The following is an 18,931-nucleotide window of genomic DNA, read 5'->3' as shown; positions in this document are numbered from 1 at the left end:
CCATCAGGCAGGCAGCGCCGTGGCGGCCTGTCACCGGGCTGCATTTCTTTGCTGGCTCTGTGCTAACTACGTAGGTGACTGTGAAGAAGTCACTTGCCCTCTCTGGGCCAAGGTACTTTTAGGCCTTTCCCTCAGCCCCCAGCCCTCGTACAGCCAGTTTGGACAAGCTAATTGCAGGGCACAGCAGGAAAGGCAGCCCTTGTCCTGACCTGTTGGTTTGTTGCTCAAAGACAGACCAGGCTGCAGGTGCTGGAGTGTGTGGGCTAGGCTGGTCCTTGGAAGAATTGCCTGAGCGGGCAAGGTTGCATATCGTGGCCTGGCCTCCTGTTCTCTGTCTCCTCCATCCATCTACTAGAGATTCCTCTCTTCCAAGCGCTTGGTCCACCTCCCTCCAAAATAGCTTTCTGTCTTTCTTGTCATTCCCTGAGGGCCTCTGTATGTTGTGGAATGACTCTGTTGTTAGCCTTTCCCATAGCTGTAGTTGTAGAATGACTCTGTTGTTAGCCTTTCCCGTAGCAAAACCGCTAAGAGCATGGACCCTGGCATTAGACTTATGTAGATTCGAATCCCAGCTCCCCCACTTTTTAGCTCTTATCCAGTCTTGTGCAAATTACTTGACTTCTGTTAGCCACAATTTCTTGTTCTGTTAAATGGAGATAGTACTAACTTCATAGGATTTTCAGCACAGTGCCTTAGAGCACAGGGGTGCATCATAATATAGCTAGCTGTTAATTCAATCGGCTTCTCTCAGCAGGATGAAAAGAAATCTGATTAAAGTAATTCACTGGAAGCTGTGAATGGCAGTAGGTTTAACCCTCCTAGAGAGAAACTTCTTTTTCCTGCAAATCCTTAAATCCTTGATTGGTGGCGGGATGGGAAAGATGACATAATGCCTTCCTTTCTCCCCACTCGCCCCCCCTTAGGAGCAGGTGGGAGAAGCTGGCAGACATGTGGGTAGGCCCGTCACAGTGCCCTTGTCTATTCTGCTGCCCTTTTGCATTCGCTAAATGCCAGAGGGAAGGGACGAGCCGTTTAGCACCCATTTTCCATCCCCGGACGGGATTTGTTAATATTTTCTCTTTGTTGGTGGCCCATCGTGTCTAATGGAATCACGGGCATGGGAAGCCCAGTGGGTTGTATCCTCTGCAGCTTCCTCCTTAGAGGCCCCTTTTGTTCTGGGAGGAAAGGGAGCTGGCCACACCTGCAAGGATGTGCAGCCCTGAAGGAAGTCCTTCATCTCCCCTCTATGCCCAGGTCAGACAAGGCACCATGCCCTCCCAGCGGTTCCCCAAGCTGCCTGTGCATCAGACTCCTGGAGGGAGCGTTTACATTTTACGGTACACCCGGGGGTCCCATCGGGCTGAGGCCTGGGATGCAGTGCCAGTTCTCTGCCAATCCAGGCTGCCGTTTCTTCACCCGAACCCTTTGTGGGGCAGTCTGTCTCTTACTTAAGAACCGGCTCGAATATTACTCCCCTGGCTGAGTACTTTTCTCTTTCCTCTGGGCTTTCCTGCGTGGTGGTCTGACCTTTTCCACACTGGGCTAGAAGGTAATCGTGTGTCTGTCTCCTTCACTAGAATGGAGCTCCGTGGGGGAGGGAGCATGACTTACCCACTTTCGTGTCCCTGAATCTAACCCAGTGACTAACACATAGTAGGTACCAGGACAGGTTTATACAAGATGTAACGTGTGTTTTGAATCACTCGATTTCTTTTGACTTCTAGTGCGCTGCTTATTATACAGTAGAATTCTCAGTAAAAACTCTTCCGATGAATGAGTAGGACGCAGCTGAGAGGCTGAGGTTGCTGAGATGCCGTTTCTCAGCATGTGCCTTTCCATGCCAGCCCCTTTCCTCCCCTGCTGGCATTTCCCACGAGAAAGCCGTGGGGTCTGCCATATGCTTTGAGTTCTTGGCCCAGATCCTCCAGATTTGGAAACACCTGGCTTTCCAAGAACAGATTCACTGTTTTCTTCCTGGGTCCCACCTCTTCTGTCTGTTCCTTGAGCTTTTCATATTCAGCTTGAAGTGAGGGTTGGGGGAATCCCAACACACAAGAAGAGAATTAGAAAAACAAGCGACTTCGATCCGCTCCCTTCCCCCGTGACAGGTGTCTTAACAAATCACTGAGTTTTCTCCACCACCCCCTCCCCCGACACACACTGGATGGCTTTGCTGTCACCCTGGGGTCTGCATGGTCTGGTTGTGCGCGCGCGTGTGCGCGCGCGCGTGTGTGTATGCGTTTGTGTGTGTGTGTGTAGGTGTGTTCTCTTTGTCCTTGTGCAGTTACTTTCATTTTGTAGGTACCCAGCTGATTGTGGCATAGAGTTAATGGATGTCCACAGATTACCCTTTAATGTAAACAGTTTATTTAAATTCCAAAGTGATTAAACATATTTTCTTTGTTTTTCTATTAAACAGAGACTCTTTATAACCTGGATTTCAGTAGTGGTTGTTTTAGGCAAAGCCAAGTCCATGGAAGTTCAATGTACAGGGAAAATATAGGAACTTTGGGAAACCCTTCAATGGAGTGTAGGGCGAGGGGTCTGGGAATGTTTTAAGCCTCGTGCAGGGGTGAATGGTAGGTACGGGCTGCAGTGGGGGTATTTGCAGGTATTGTTGGAAGCCCCTCAGCCACCATAATTGGCACACGTGCATGGTGGGCACACATGCATGGTGGGCACACATGCATGGTGGGCACATGCCTGAGTTGGCCGCCTGCACTTTCCTGGGCTTCACGCTCACCTCCTGGGAAAGTGTCAGTGGCTCCTAATTGCCTGTGGGAATCCAGAAGTTATTTGTTGGTGATGCTTAAAGAGTTTCCTGGTATATCTTTAACTTGCCAACTCCTAAATTTCTCCCTTGAAGCCTTCTGTGGGGTTAGGGAGGGAAGTGCAGAGAGATTTCAGGGGAATTTGACATATTCCCCATCAAGAAAAGGTAGGCAGAGAAAAACAAATACCGTGTGCTGACACATATGTATGGCATCTAAAAAAAAATGGTTCTGAAGAACCTAGGGGTAGGACAGGAATAAAGATGCAGATGTAGAGAATGGACTTGAGGACATGGGGAGGGGGAAGGGTAAGCTGGGACGAAGTGAGAGAGTGGCACGGACATATATACACTCCCAAATGTAAAACAGATAGCTAGTGGGAAGCAGCCACCTAGCACAGGGAGATCAGCTCTGTGCTTTGTGACCACCTAGACGGGTGGGATAGGGAGGGTGGGACGGAGATGCAAGAGGGAGGGGATGTGAGGATATATGTATACATATAGCTGAAACTAACTTTGTGATACAGCAGAAAGTAACACGACATTGTAAAGCAATTATACTCCAATAAAGATGTTAAAGAAAAAAAAAGAAAGAAAAGGTAGGCAGCTGACTCCTGGTCCCTGAGAACTGACACCTGACCCCCCTTCCAGCTCAGTCCTGGCCTGACTGCCCCACCCTCTATCCTGCTCTCCCCTCCTCGGTTCTCCCACCCCCACTGAAACCCGTCCTTCTTTCTCAGGACTCTGCCCTGTGAAGTTGGCTGCACAGCCTCAGGTTTCACTAAGTGTCTGAAGAGGCACAGGTTGGAACCAGCACAAGGAATCTGGCCCCCATCGTGCTCTCCTTCTGCCTCGCTCTAACTCTCCTTTCCCCAGCAGGGGCCACCGCAGTGCCCACGCTCCTTCTCTCTGACTGGTGACCAGCAGCAGCACCTCTTGGAACAAGGCAGTCCTGCCCCACTGCTCCCCATATGTTGCCAAGGTCTTTTCTTGCTTAGCCTGACTTCCTGGTCTTTTAAGGTCCAGTCTTCTTCCTCATGGCCCAGCCCCAGAGCACCTTGGGTGTGTGAGAAGTGTCTTAATGTGCCCAAGGAAAGCATACAGCTCCCAAGCGCCCTTCACACAAGTACGTATAGTACAGTTACCACGGAATGATAACGCTACCTCAGTCTTGTTTCTGTTTCCTTATTTGCTTTGTGATCTTTTGTGACTTTTCTGATTAGCAAGATATCATGTTTGTTTTGAAGCTTAGTGCTGCTAACTCCTAAACATGATTGCTTTCCAGGTCCCAAACCAGTTGTGTTCCTGCAGCATGGCTTGCTGGCAGATTCCAGTAACTGGGTCACAAACCTGCCCAACAGCAGCCTGGGCTTCATTCTGGCAGACGCGGGTTTTGATGTGTGGATGGGGAACAGCAGGGGAAACACCTGGTCTCGGAAACACAAGACCCTCTCCATAGACCAAGATGAGTTCTGGGCCTTCAGGTATCTTTGAATTGATTATGACGGGGGGTCTTTTTCCTTGGTACCCTCAACATAGACACTGGGGAGGCAAATAGACAGGAAACTCAAGATCATATGATGGGAAACTAATGGTTTATGAAAGGTTTTATGCCTTGTTAGGAATTTAATAAATAGCAGTAAGGTAAATTATAAATAAATGATTACATTTATGGGTTACATTCAATAAGGGATTTTTAGTTATTTTGACATTCCTGGTGGTGCGGGTGTCGCTGTGTAAATTGTGTACCATACCCTCTCCCTTCCTCCATAAACACGGCCTGCAAGTATTCACTCCTCTTATTTCTAGAAGTTCTCCTCTTCTCTCTCTTACTTCTGGCTCTACCAGTTGATCACTGCATGATGTTAGGCATGTGGCATAAGCCCTGTGTCTGTTGCCTTTTTGTAAAGTGGGGATAATAAATACCTTTCTCATAAGGTCACTGGGGGCTTAAAGGAGAGGATACAAGGCAAGAGGCTGGCACAGAGCCTGCACAGCGCAAGTGGTGGTTACAGTCAGTACACATGCGTACAGGTTCAGGGCTGTGTCTCTGTACAAGGCATTAGAGAAAGTCAGCACCATGACTCCTTCAGGCTTGCTTCCCCATTTGTAAAACCAGAACCTACCCGAGGCCGTGAATGAAACACAGGAATGAGAGCTTCTACCAAAGGCATCTCCAAGAATATACTCGTTGTTACACTGTTTGTAATAGCGAGAAATTGGAAACTACCAAATGCCCATCAGCAGTGAGTGAACAAATAAAGTGTCATGTATTTACACGATGACCAGCGACAGCTGTATGTGACGGCAAAGATGAGTCGGATGCAGAATGATACACGCTGTTTGATCCCATTCATAGAAAAGTTCCCACATGGATCAAACTAATTTAGGGTTTAAGAAAGGAGGATAGTGGTTATTTTGGGGAGGCATGGTTAGCAAGGAGCCCAGGGAGGCTTCTGCAGCGCTGGTAACGTTCAGTTCCCTGTGCTCAGGGCTGGTTTACCCAGCTGTGTTCAGTTTGTGATAACTCGTCAAGCAGCACACTTGTATGCTGTTGTAGTTGCATGCAATGTCTCAATGAAAAATTTCCTTTTTTGGATTACAGTTACGATGAGATGGCAAATTATGACCTACCAGCTTCAATTAACTTCATTCTGAATAAAACTGGCCAAGAACAAGTGTATTATGTGGGCCATTCTCAAGGCACCACGATAGGTATGTATAAAATAAAGATGGGAGGTTGATATAATGTTTTATTACAGTTTGTTCCTTCTTAAAAGTGAAATATAAAAAAAATAATGTTCAGATAGAGTTTTGTGTTTGTTTTTTAATGCCAGGCAGAAATAATGAATAGGGCAAAGAATTTTGGTAATATTGAGTCTTCTCTGGAAATTCAGACAAACATAAATAGATGAACATGGTGTATGGTTCCCTTGATTGAAGGAATCAATGTAAACCACAGCCTATTACATATTTTCCTAGTTAAGTGATACGGGGATGTGAGAGAGTAGAAAACAGGAAGTTGTATAAGTGCAGAGACTTTTATAAAGAAAACAAGGAAATACACTGATTTATTTAAAGTGAAGTGAAATAAAGCTAGCTCCAAGGATGCCATAGTACGCTTTATTTACAAATAATTTTTTAAAGTCATATATATTTTTAATTTATGCTGATGATAAAAGTATTATGTGTTCATTGTAAACAGAAACAGAAAATTTAGCAAAGTTTTAAAAAAATAAAAATTGCCAGGAGTTCTCTGGTGGCCTAGTGGTTAGGACTTCGAGCTTTCACTGCCTCGTCCTGGGTTCAATCCCTGGTCAGGCAACTGACCTGGTGGCCTACCCCCCACCCCGCCCCGCCAAAAAAAAAATGCTCGTAATTCGAGCAAACAAGAGCTCCTCTGATTAGGGACTAGAGACCTGTCCCGTAATTTATTTAATTCCCCTGTTAGTGTTTCCTATGACTCATATCTTTGTGTTCCTATCACACAATCTTCTTAGAATACATTCCTAGAAGACAGCTATGATGTGAAAGGTATGAGTGCTTTGAAGTGTCTCCTTATGCGTGGTTAAGCTGCCTTGTCCTCACTACCACTCCTCTTGGTCACCTTGAGAGGCTTCAAGCAACAAGTAACATGGACGTAATTGCCCTCCTTATTAATGGACTTAAGCATTTCTTGCATCTATATTCGTTCTTCCATGACTTGTCCATTGGTGTCCTTTGCCCCACTGCATTCAAAATTGACATTCTGGGGCCAAGTTTAAGACAAGAAGTGACCTGAGAGGAAGCTAAAAGATATTTTAAAGCTAGAGGATTCTAAATGTGTAAGTTCCTTTCGAGTCCTTGGCGACTGCGTTGAGCACCTTCGTACATCATTCTTGGTGATGGAGGGGGGCGGCAGTAGGGGATGGACACAGTGGGGTGGAGCTGTTAGGAATAGTCTTCGATTCCCTGGCTTACATCATTAAAGGAACGGGAAACATCTTCTGGTTCTAGCAACCCAGATTTCTTCCAGTGCATATGTAGGCTGAAAATCAAAACAAGCACTTAGCAAAACTTGATTTACTGGTTTAACCAAATTCAGTGTTTTTGCATGTAGGAGTTCAGAGGCCCTTGTTTCAGGAGTTTTGCCTCCTGGCATTGCTTGCACAGGTCTCAGATTGCCACTAGAAGGCGACACTCATGCCTGCCCTTGCCTTTTCAGAGAAGAGTCCCAGAAGATGGAATTCTCTTATTTTCCTTTTGTTCCCACAGGTTTCATAGCATTTTCACGGATCCCGGAGCTGGCCAAAAAGATTAAAATGTTTTTTGCCCTGGCTCCCGTGACCTCAGCCCAGTTCGCTACTAGCCCTCTAGTTAAATTAGGACGATTTTCAGATCTTCTCATTAAGGTACTTGGATTCCCCCCACCTCCACTCCCTTCCCTCACAGATTTCCTTTTTGGTTCTGAAGAATTGGCCTTTAGAGGAAGAAGGTGTGTCTTCCTCCCCTGTGTTTTGCTATCAATGGAACAGTGGGTTTTCCTCTCTCTGTGGTTTTTCTTTCCCCTTTCACCCCTACTTCCAGATCCGGGGGAGCCAGGGAAGGTGTCCTTAACTCCACACTGGAGCTCCCTGTTCTCATGGAGCTCCCTGTTCTCATGGCTAACGCGTCAGTGCAAATCCCCACCCACCTTACAAAGAGAGCATAACTTAAACCTTAAGCCTCCCTGAAGTTGCCCTTTATTCCATAGGGTGGGTCTGTGCCTAGGAGTAGGCAGCAGATGGGAGACAGGCGATGTGCTATTCCACATGCCCGACCCTGACCACACTGAGGGTGATCTATTATATTTTATTATATGGCCCCTAAGCAGAGGCCAGTAACTTCATCGGAGCTCAATGTGTGAACCCTCCAGGATTTGCTCAAGGAGGAAGCAGGGTTTTTTTGTTTTCTTTGTTTTTTTGCGGTACGCGGGCCTCTCACTGTTGTGGCCTGTCCCGTTGCGGAGCACAGGCTCCAGACGCGCAGGCTCAGCGACCATGGCTCATGGGCCCAGCCGCTCCGCGGCATGTGGGATCTTCCCGGACCGGGGCACGAACCCGTGTCCCCTGCATCGGCAGGCAGACTCTCAACCACTGCGCCACCAGGGAAGCCCAGGAAGCAGTTTTTATGAGGAGTTGAGAGCCAGCTGAGGCCAGATGGTCCGTTACTTACACACTATCTATGTTTTATGTATGATAGGTGTGTACACACACATATGAAATCCTATACAGAAATATATACTTAACTTATACATATCTCTTGGCCATTTAAGAAATATGTTCACAGGACATATAAACTATACTCTGACCTCAGAATCTGACTCTCACCTAAGATGGGATTCTCTGTACCAGTGATCAGACAGGCAGGTAAGATGTGGGCCCCTCTAACCACATTTATTTTAAATACCTTGGATAACAGAACCTTCGATTTTCATTATAAACAATTCAGAGATTACAAATAAAGTACCCTTCAACTACCAAGGCTTCTTCTAGCGCCTTCCTCAGAATTAAGCACCGTGCTCAGCCTGGGGTCTTTTCCTATAGACCTTGTATGTGAATTTGTATACCTGTATAGGTCCAGAGAGAAATGTATTGTTTTGTTTCACTGTAGACAGTATCCAACTATGTAACTTGAGTACCTTGATAAAGACCCTATTTGCAAATAATGTCACATGCTGAGATACAGGGAATTAGGACTTCCACATATCTTTTTCGGGAGGGACACAATTCAACCCATAAAACTGCCTTTGTAGGCATTTGAATTTTTCACTCTGCTTGTCCCTCCAGAGGGTAGGCATCAGCGAAAGTGTAAATTATAAGGAGACAAATTTGGGTTCACTATAAAGAAGATCTTTTTCCTAGTTCCTATTACACATGTACATGACGATCTGCCTTGAGGGCATGGTGATTGCCCCAGAAATACTTGAGCACAGGTCCAGGGGCCATTGGTCAGGTCTGATGTACACCAGGAGTCAGCAGATGTTTTCTGTTAAAGGTCCACATAATAAATATTTTTGGCTTTGTGGGTCATATGGTTTCTGTTTCAACTACTGAACTCTGCCTTTGTCTTCTTTTTTTTTGGCTGCATTGGGTCTCCGTTGCTGTGCGTGGGCTTTCTCTAGTTGCGGTGAGCGGGGACTACTCTTCGTTGCGGTGCCCGGGCTTTTCATCACGGTGGCTTCTCTTGTTGCGGAGCACGGGCTGTAGGCGCGTGGCTTCAGTAGTTGTGGCACATGTGCTCAGTAGTTGTGGCTCGCGGGCCCTAGAGCACGTGGGCTTCAGTAGTTGTGGTGCACGGGCTTAGTTGCTCCGTGGCATGTGGGATCTTCCCGGACTAGGGCTCGAACCCATGTCCCCTGCATTGGCAGGTGGATTCTTAACCACTGCGCCACCAGGGAAGTCCTCTGCCTTTGTCTTATGAAAACAGCCAGAGACAATGTGTATAGAGAAAAGCATGGCCGTGTTCCAATAAACTTTATAAAAACAGGCAGTGCTGGCAGAGGAGGCATGGGGAGTTATTGTTTAAACGGGTACAGAGTTTCAGTCTGAGATGTTGAAAGAGTTCTGGAGATGGATGGATAGTAGTGATGGTTGCACAACAATGTGAATGTACTAATGCTGCTGATCTGAACACTTAAAAATGGTTAAAATGGTAAATTTTGTATTAAGTATTAAAAAACCCCAAAGGCAGTGGGCAGGATTTGGCCCACTGGCCAATAGCATCGGATCAGATGTATGTGTCCTAAGCAGACACATTGCTGACCAACCACCGTTTCAACTCTTTCTCAGAAGTCACTAGCAATCCATCAAAGTCAGATGAAACTTCGGGGATGGCCCTGGGATCAGGGATCATTCAGGCCCCCTCCCACTGTAAAAGTCTTCTGTGGACCTATGTGATTTTTTGCCTTCTTTTTTTCGTTTGAGACTTTAAATACACATCTGTAACATCTGCTATTGCCTTAGTAAACGTATCACACAGGTGTCCTAGTTTGAATGCCCACTGGTTGCCATTTCTCTTCTGAGGCCATCCGTGGACACGGTTGGCATGTGTCTGCTTGTGAGGTGGGACGTGGAGGCCATACACCAGAAGGAAATGCTGAGATATTCTTTTTATTTTGCAGGACTTATTTGGGGTTAAAGAATTTCTTCCCCAGAGTATGTTTGTGAGGTGGCTGAGTACACATGTTTGTACTCATGTCATTCTGAAGGAGCTTTGCGGAAATGTCTTTTTTGTTATGTGTGGATTTAATGAGAGAAATTTAAATATGGTATGTATGTTTACAATAACACTTGCTTTAAACTGTCAGTGATTTTATTTTATCTGTGAATGTGCTTCTTTGTGTTGGAGGGTGTGGGAGAGGCAGGAATGACCTCATTAGAGCTCTAAAGGCTCTTTCATTTAACGGGTATAAGAATCAACCTTGGCAGGTACCTGGAACACCATTTGCGGCTAACCTCAGGCCAGCCATTGTCAGCTTCCTACATTGTACCTATGTGGAAACTATGGAATGAGGCAGATCGGTCATCATTTAAATTGCAATATTTATATTTATTATAGTGATCTTTTTCTTCAAAATAATTACTATAAATGTGTTTAAATTTGGAATGGCCATTTACACACACACACAGGCACATACCCACCCATGTATATATACATTTATTTATTTATTTTATAAAATGTAAACCCTTGGCCAGCAATGTGCTGGTGTTTCTAAATACATTCGTAGTTTGTCATGTTGTATTTTGAAAACAGGTCTTAAAATTCTGGAATGAAGGCTCTAGGGAATTTTTAAGGGATGTTAATTTTTCTTGTTTCTGATGAATAAAAGCAAGGTATGATTGTTATATAAAATTTTGGAAATTCAGAAAAATATGAAGAAGAAAATAGAAATGAGCAGTAATCTCAACCAATACAGCCCCACGGTTACCATGTTGCTGTATATCCTTCATGTGTATTCTGTGTGTGTATGTGTGGTTATTCATATTTTTACAGGACGTATTTGTAGTCAAAGAATTTTTTTTCCTGCTCTTAATCTCACATATTTGAGATTGTGGCTCTGTAGTTTTTAATGCTTCAAGGTGCAAACTGTGTTTATTATCAATGCCTCCTTCAGGCTGTTTTCATTCTTTATTTCCATGTGTTTATTTTGCAGTCTAGAGTGGCTGTGTATGCCACACACTGTCCTGCCGGAACTTCTGTGCAAAATATGTTACACTGGAGCCAGGTACGCATTCCAGGAGTACAGTGGGGGGTTTGTGGAACATCGGCCTTAGAAAGTTCTGTGCATTCCATGAAGCAAATAGAAAGGTAGTCTGCTTACACATCTGAGCTGCTTTCCTTCCTGAGTCCTGGGCTCCTGTCACTATGTTTATCTCGCTTGTGTTATCCTCCCTGGGGCAGACTGTACTACGGTATGAGTTCACCAAACAGCTATTGGGGTTGACTTGTTTGTTCTTTTCTTCCCCCTCCCCTCTGTCAGTTTTTCATTGAGTCCCAGATTTATTTTATTTCTGTGTTGCTCCAGAAAGCAAGATTTTAGAGCAGCTTTGGAGATAGAAGCTGCTATTTCAGCATTAACCTATGAACACTGTATGCCTGAAACATCAGTGGAGAAACAGAGCTAAATCAGTCAAGGATATAAGTAAGAGACACTAAATTTTAAAATAGAGTTTTGGTTGTATGATCACACATCACGAAAGTATGCATGTTCATTCTAGAAAATGTATAAATTACATACGAGTATAATAATAAAAATTCTCATAGGGTGAAAAATAAAATTGTTCTGTAATCCCACACAGAGATAGAGAATGTGTACCAGGGATATAAAATGTCTCTGCATTCTACTCCATATCTCTTGCTGCGTATCATTTCAGAAAGAAGTGGTTAAAGATACAGATAGAAATCATAATTGTAGAAATAGATTGTTTACTTTTCTTCTTACTCTTTTATAGCTGTTTTTTTTTCACCTGACAATATGTCAGGGACTTTTTCTACCTCAGGACATGTTTTTGTATAACTTTTCCCCCAAAATTCTTTTTAAATATGAAATAACTCACCATTTAAGCGTCAGACCAAGATGCAGTGAGTGCCTTGGATAGCAGTCTTCAAACAACTGGCAGTCACTGCCTGTATCAGAATCATGTGAGTTGCTTTTAAAAGTACACTTTTTAATATAATATTATTTTTAAAAAGTAAGGGACATTGGGTTTGTGGTAGAGCTGTTGGATTAGCTACAATCCAGGCTTTTAAACACAAAGACTCCTGTGTCCCATCCCTAGAGATTCTAATTCATTCGGACTGCAGTGTGTATACCTTTACTTTTTTTAAACATCTTTGCCGAGGTATAAGTGACATACAATATTTGAAGTGTACAATGTAGTATGTTTTGCCATAGATATACACCTGCAAAGCCATCACCACAATCAAACCAATGAACGTATCTGTCACCCCCAGAAGCCCCCTTGAGTACCCCCTCCACCCTCTCCCATCTGCAGCAACCCATCTGCTTTCTGTCACTATAGGTTACTTTGAATTTTCCAGAGTTTTGTCTAAATATAATCATACAGTATATATTTGTTTTTGTCTGGCTTCTCTCAGCATCATTATTTTGAGATTCACCCAAGTTGTCATGTGCATCAGTACTTCATTTCTTTCTGGTGCTGAGTGGTGAGAATTTATATTTTTTAAAAATTCTGCCCATTAGATTCTTCTGCCCAACTGGATTTGGGAACCTCTGATCTGGGACATCCCTGGTGCTTTGGTATCCTTCCTCAGTTGTCCCAGGAACGCTGTCAGTTGCGAGTGCTATCGGTTACCTCTCCTTGGGCTTATCCCTATGGAACCAGGCAGGACCCGGCCTGAGGCTTTTAGCCCCGTAGTGACTGTAAGGCCTAGTGTTAAGCGTCAGGGACTCAGTACCAGAGTTTGGCCTAGAAGAGGGGCATCTGGAAGGCAGGTAGCTCATGACATGCTGAGGAGCACACCTTTACCTCTGAAGGGATGTCCCGAAACCTTCAGAAGTCCTCAGATGTTCACCCCCAAGCGTCCACTCAGTCCCCTACTTTTCTCCCCAGACACTTCTCCATCTAGAGCCGCTTGTTTCTCTGTGTGCCCTGCCATCAGAAGAGCCTTATCTTTCTGGGCATTTTTACCCTCTTACCTATTGGACATTTTTCAGTAAGGTCCAGTTTCTGTCACCTCAGGAGTCAGTGCTCCCCTGTGTGGAGGACGACTGAGCCGAACTGGAGGCAGATGCTGAGCGGCCCACGCTGGCAGCCCCATGCCTCAGCAGAGCACAGGGGACCGCCAGCCCTAGCCTTTCAGGTACCCTTGGGAATGTGGTGCATGTCACAGCACGGTAGTCCTCCAGCCTTCTGTGCTGCAGGCCCCCACTGGCACTGGGTTTGCCTAGAGCTCTTGGATTGCCTGCAATCCAGGCTCCTGCTCTTGTTCCAGCCCTTTTTTTTTGTGGTACGCAGGCCTCTCACTGCTGTGGCCTCTCCCGTTGCGGAGCACAGGCTCCGGGCGTGCAGGCTCAGCGGCCATGGCTCACGGGCCCAGCCGCTCCGTGGCACGTGGGATCTTCCCGGACCGGGGCACGAACCTGCGTCCCCTGCATCGGCAGGCGGACTCTCAACCACTGCGCCACCAGGGAAGCCCATTCCAGCCCTTTTGTCAAGCAGCTGACTGGGGTCGGGGGCTGCTGGCTGTGGATCAGAGCACCGCTCTCAGGCCCAGTGGTGACCACGTGGTTTTAGGTCCTCACTGCATTGCAATGTGCACCACGAACGTTTCTGAAGGCCAGATTCCCTGCAGCAGTCAGCCCTGCCCTTTGTTCTTCTGCTCCCTGTGTCATCCCTTTGTTAAGAAAATGGTTGCTTTGTGCAGCTGTTTCATAGGATCTTCTTGACTCTCCCTCCTCTGGGCTGTTGGCCAAGAGCTGCCAGCCAGGGACTGCCACTCTCTGCCTACCCAGGACGTGCTGGGGCAGCAGCCCTGGTCCCTGCTGGGAGAGGCTTCCACTGAGGGTGTGCGGGGCCTGGATCCTGGCAGGCTTGAGGGCTACAATTCAGATGTGAAGTTGGGAGGTTTCCGTGGCAGGAGTTTGGGGGTGCCCTTAAAGGCCATTCTATTCATAGTAAACTTTGAAATGGATCTTTTGTATAAGTAATTAGCATTCAGTTCTCGAAGTTCTAAACCCTAGTTCTTCACTGGTTTTTTTAATTTAGCTTAGAAATCTTCTCCTTCTCTTATAAGCCTCACACGTTACAGAGACCCTCCGGAATCTCTAGCCCCCTTGCCAGCTATGCCCAGAGCCCAGCTACTTGCTCCTGTTTGAAGAAGGCCGGTCCTAACATATCTTTACAGCGCTGTTCAGAATTACTTAGGGTGCTATAAAAAAATACAGTTTCTTGGGTCTCCCCAAGACTTGTTGAGAATCAGAATTCCTGAGGGTATGGCTCTGGGATCTGCATTTTAATAAGCACCTTGTAAGATCTGATGTTCTCTATTGTTTGAAACCTGCTGCTTAAAAAAATAAATGCAAAATATACATTAGCTAGGCTCTTCAAAACACTGTAAGAGACATTTAGTAAAATTTTTGTTATACATATATGTTCATTATGAAATTTTAAAAATATGTGAGTACAAGAAGAAAATACATTACCTGTATGTCTACCACCAGGGATAACTACGATTAGTATTTGCGTATTATAGGGAAGGTAAAATTTTTCCTTTACTCTCTTCGGGTTTCTGACTGGGACTGACATCGGACAAATTAACTGGAGAAAAGCGTATGGATTTCATTTACGTGTACATGGGAGCCCTCACAAAAATGAAGACCCAAAGAAGTAACTAGGCCTAAGTGCTTATATACTAGGTTGAACAAAGGGTAGCAGTTTTAGGAAAGTAACTAAAATATATGGGGAGACTTACAAGACATGAGAGTTATTTTCACAAGGTCTTTTTGTATAGATTTCTGTCAGCCTCCTCGTTTAGACTCTGGTGATGAGCACGCTTCTTCCTCCTGGTATAGGGAGGGCTTCTTTCACATGGGAGTTTTGTGTTCTCCTTTTAGAAAGAAAAAGGAAGGTCAGCGTCCTCTTCACATCTTCTGTTTTTCAAGTGCCTTTAACTCAAAATAATCATTATGCCGAAGCGGCATATTTTGGGGTGGCATGTCCTGAACTCTTACACTGTAATCTTATAATTTTTTTGGGTATAATTGTTTCCATTACAGAAGGAGGATTATGCTACATGCACTTTTTAATAATTTTATTTTTTATTTGATTAAACAGCATTGTATTTCTGAGGTACAGGCTAAGTTGCTGTATCCAAGACCCTAAAATACAGCATCTAAATAAATAGTTTCCTTCCTCAGAATCCAGTCCAGACATCAGTGGCACACAGTTGTGGAGGAGTTGTGACCGCTTTGGGAAGTCATGCAGTGACCCAGTCCCCTCTGCACTATAGCTTGGCCATCTCTGGGGCGCTGGCCTCTTCTGCCTGGTTGAAACTGGGTCACGTTCATGGCAGTTCCAGCCCCCAGGAAGAAGGCACATGAGGGATATGGTTCCTACCCTGGCAGCCATGTGCTTAGCAAAAACTTTAGAAATTTTATTACTGAAAGGAAGAAGGCAGGAATGGGTACTGGGGGGCAGATAGCAGCCTCTGCCATGATCAGAAATGCTTTTCCAGGTCAATAACTACACTTAAAAATATTTGTAACTGAGGACAACTTTTTATTGTTCGAATTTATTATTATTACTATGATAGGTTTTTTGGCAATAAAACATTCTGGGATAAATATTCTTGAATTAGAGATCTGTCCTTATACATTAGGCAGATGACTTCCTTAGGATACAGTTTTAGTAGACTTAGTGATCAGAGGGTAGGCATCTCTTTAAGACTTCCAAATATGTTTGGTACTTTAGAAAGGTTGAACCTATTTACATTTTCATTACCAACAAGATGTTAAAATAATTTTTTAAATAGTTTAAAATTAACTTAAAATATTCATATGTGGATAAGGTCAGGTGGAAATGCTTATAATATTAGGAGAGACTAAAAACTCTCTCCTAGTATTATAAGCATTTTCACCTGACCTTTATCCACACAAGATTACCACTTAAGTATAGCCATAGTGCATGTTCAATTTTACTTTCTGACTTTTCTCCACTTAGTATTATTTATAAACAGTTTTTCTTTCTATTGTATTATATTTGTATTTATGACAGTGGCATACCATGTGTATATTGATGTAATATAATGTATTTAACCAAGTATCTGTCATTGGATGTTAGCTTATTCGCAGGTTTTTGTTACTATGAATAGTCTTCTTCACATTTCCCTCCTTCTGAGATGCCCTTTCAAGGGCGTAGTTTGAAGTCCTATGACGCTGAGCACAAAAGTCAAATCTGAAGTTTAGCCTGAACTCTCGGCACGTCTTTCCTTTGTTTCTATACTCACTCTGGGTGCTTTATATAAAAGCCAAAGACATATGTGAGAAAGTGACAAGCTGGTGTCTGTCTATGGGGGCAGAACAACTTGCATTGATATATTTTCACTGGCATTTAGAGCTAGGGAAGAGATGCACTAACAGGTGCTGTAAATTCATATCTTATTCTGCTTGTTAAATGTGCTGCAGGTATTAATATCTGTCATTTGCAATGGCAAATGCAGATGCTAAACATTCCCCCTGTAGTACCTCATCTCACACTGTTGTTTATTGTATAAACCAGTAGAATTTTATGCAATTGATAAGAACTGAAGCCAAAGGCAGTTCTGACAAAGAATGCCTAGGTTTTTCCTGTTTACCAGACGCCACCCTCTGGCCAAAGCTTATTAAACAGTTTCCAGTTCATTTGGTTCGCCAATTTTGGATTTAATTCTTGACATATTTTTAATTGGGGGATATAGAGGAGGTATGGATTTGCATTATTTAAAAATTTATGAATAAGTGACTTTTTGTTCATATTTTTCTATCATGCTATCCTAAATAAGCATACATTTAAATTTCATATACAATATCATTTCATGGCTCTAGTATCCTCAACTGATTAGAATTGTTCAGTGTACAGTACAATTTGGTGATTTTACTGGTACTGGTACTCAAGAAAAAGTGTTAAATGAATTAAATTCGTAAAATATTAAATAATATAACTAGTCAAATCGGATGGATATATAGGAAATATGATGGAGATTATATGTAAATTAGTAAAATATTAAATAATATAGTCAAATCGGATGGATATATAGGAAATATGATGGAGATTATATGATGGAGATTATATGTAATATAGAAATATGATGGAGTTACATATACAATTAATGTATTTACATACTAATATAAATACACATTAATATATTAATCCATTGTTATATGTAATATGTATTTCTTTCCCAAGTGAGATAGTGAACTCTTTGGAAAAGTTTAAGATTCAAATTCCAATAAAAAAACATCAGCGTAAAGTTTATCCAACGGGTGCAATGCTGATCCAGGATCGTTTACAGCACATATGTGTAGCTGCTCTATTGTGTCAGATAATAGCTACTTTCCAATCATACAGTGAGAAATTGAGTCATTTAGGAAAGCAGAGCAAAATTATGCCGTTTTATTTTAAATTGCAGTTTGGAAATTAAGAGTGAATCTGGGTATCGGTATAAACTTGGTATCTGAGGGGGTGGCTTAACTCTTGCAACCTGTGATGCTATATCAGATTTCTGTGTTAGATAACTTTATTTCTCCCCCAATTATCTTCTGTCTAGCTTGTTAAATTGCAGAAGTTTCAAGCCTTCGACTGGGGAAGTAGTGCCAAGAATTATTTTCATTACAACCAGGTAAAGTCTTCAGAGTCTTTAGAATTAAAATGGGGCCTGAAAACTCATCAAGGAAGCCAGCCTGAGTTATAAGGATTCTGGCTGGGTTCAGGTGCCAGGGGAAATGGTCGGGAGGGTTGACTAGGTAGCCTTTGTTGCCCCCCAGTCAATTCTAGAACAACCTAAGCATCCTGGTTCGTGCTTTGGACCTTGTCCTTTCCCTGGTTCTGTATAGTCATCTCTGTCATCGGTCATGGATAGTGATCAGGCACACAGACCTTAAGAGTCAGACAAGCCTGTAGGGCTGTTACCTGGTGGTTGGGGGGCCTTGGCCAAATTACGTTGCCTAAACCTTTTCTTCCATATACACATGAATTGACCACTTTTTGGGTGCTAAGGGCTCTAAAATGGGAGGCACTCTGCTCATGTTTTTCTTATTTAATTCTCAGAATATCCCTGTGACATAGATGTGATGATGATTAAAGAGGAAGAAACAGAGGCTTAGGGAATTTCTATGACTTGGGTCACACCCCAGAGGGAAGGGAGGTGTGGATATGACTCCAAAGCCCCTTCCCAACCACTTGGTTTGGTTCTACAGCTTGGCATCAACTACCTGGGAGAATGACGCCTTCCTCCCAGGGGATGAAACTCGTTACCTTGCCCAACACAGGGTAACAACTCGATAGCTAGCAGTGGTAACGGCTAGCATCCTTTTCTTGTGGGTTAGGCTTCTTTTTGTTCTGGTAATAGCAACTTGAAAAGTAAATAGAGTGATTTTCAAACTTTAGTCTTTGATTCTCAGATCAGATTGACTAATCAGTGTTTCCTGGGGATTGTATTTTTGTCAATTAAAACAACAAAGACAAAGCTTTCTATGGGTTTTCATTACAGAGTTACCCTCCCTCTTACAATGTGAGAGACATGCTGGTGCGGACCGCTGTCTGGAGTGGGGGGCAGGACTGGCTCGCGGACGTCAGCGACGTCAGTGTCTTACTGACCCAGATCTCCAACTTGGTGTACCACAAGCACATTCCTGAGTGGGAGCATCTCGACTTCATCTGGGGCTTGGATGCCCCGTGGCGGCTCTATAATGAAATAATAAGTCTAATGAGGAAGTATCAGTGAACGCCAGGCTGGAGACATTTACTGTCAAGTCATGTTAAATCTGTTTGCTTAATTTCTCTAAATATACTTGTTTTCCTTTCCCAGGCGTTTCGTATTTTTATATTCAAGAAAATGATGCCGTTGAAGATGCCCAGTTCTCTCCAGTTAGGATAAGAAACGCTTTTGCTTTTTTTGTTTAATCAAACAAACTGCCCGCCA

The 18,931-nt window shown here is 43.8% G+C and overlaps 1 protein-coding gene across 1 annotated transcript in view; it reads left to right on the top strand.

Moving 5' to 3' along the window:
* The window catches only part of LIPA (lipase A, lysosomal acid type), a 35,606-nt gene extending 16,790 nt beyond the window's left edge, over window positions 1-18,816 (top strand). Inside the window, exons 4-10 of the mRNA XM_060125406.1 lie at window positions 4,056-4,254; window positions 5,376-5,485; window positions 7,025-7,161; window positions 9,912-10,058; window positions 10,944-11,015; window positions 17,558-17,629; window positions 18,500-18,816. Of these exons, the coding sequence (XP_059981389.1) occupies window positions 4,056-4,254; window positions 5,376-5,485; window positions 7,025-7,161; window positions 9,912-10,058; window positions 10,944-11,015; window positions 17,558-17,629; window positions 18,500-18,733 (971 nt within the window). The 3' untranslated portion in view covers window positions 18,734-18,816. The remainder of the gene's footprint in view (window positions 1-4,055; window positions 4,255-5,375; window positions 5,486-7,024; window positions 7,162-9,911; window positions 10,059-10,943; window positions 11,016-17,557; window positions 17,630-18,499) is intronic.
* Window positions 18,817-18,931: the final 115 nt, after the last annotated feature.

Source organism: Lagenorhynchus albirostris, chromosome 16 (assembly GCF_949774975.1).
Source record: "Lagenorhynchus albirostris chromosome 16, mLagAlb1.1, whole genome shotgun sequence".
NCBI lineage: Eukaryota > Metazoa > Chordata > Mammalia > Artiodactyla > Delphinidae > Lagenorhynchus > Lagenorhynchus albirostris.
The sequence above is the reverse complement of the archived record's forward strand: the minus strand, read 5'-3'. Positions and strand labels throughout refer to the sequence as shown.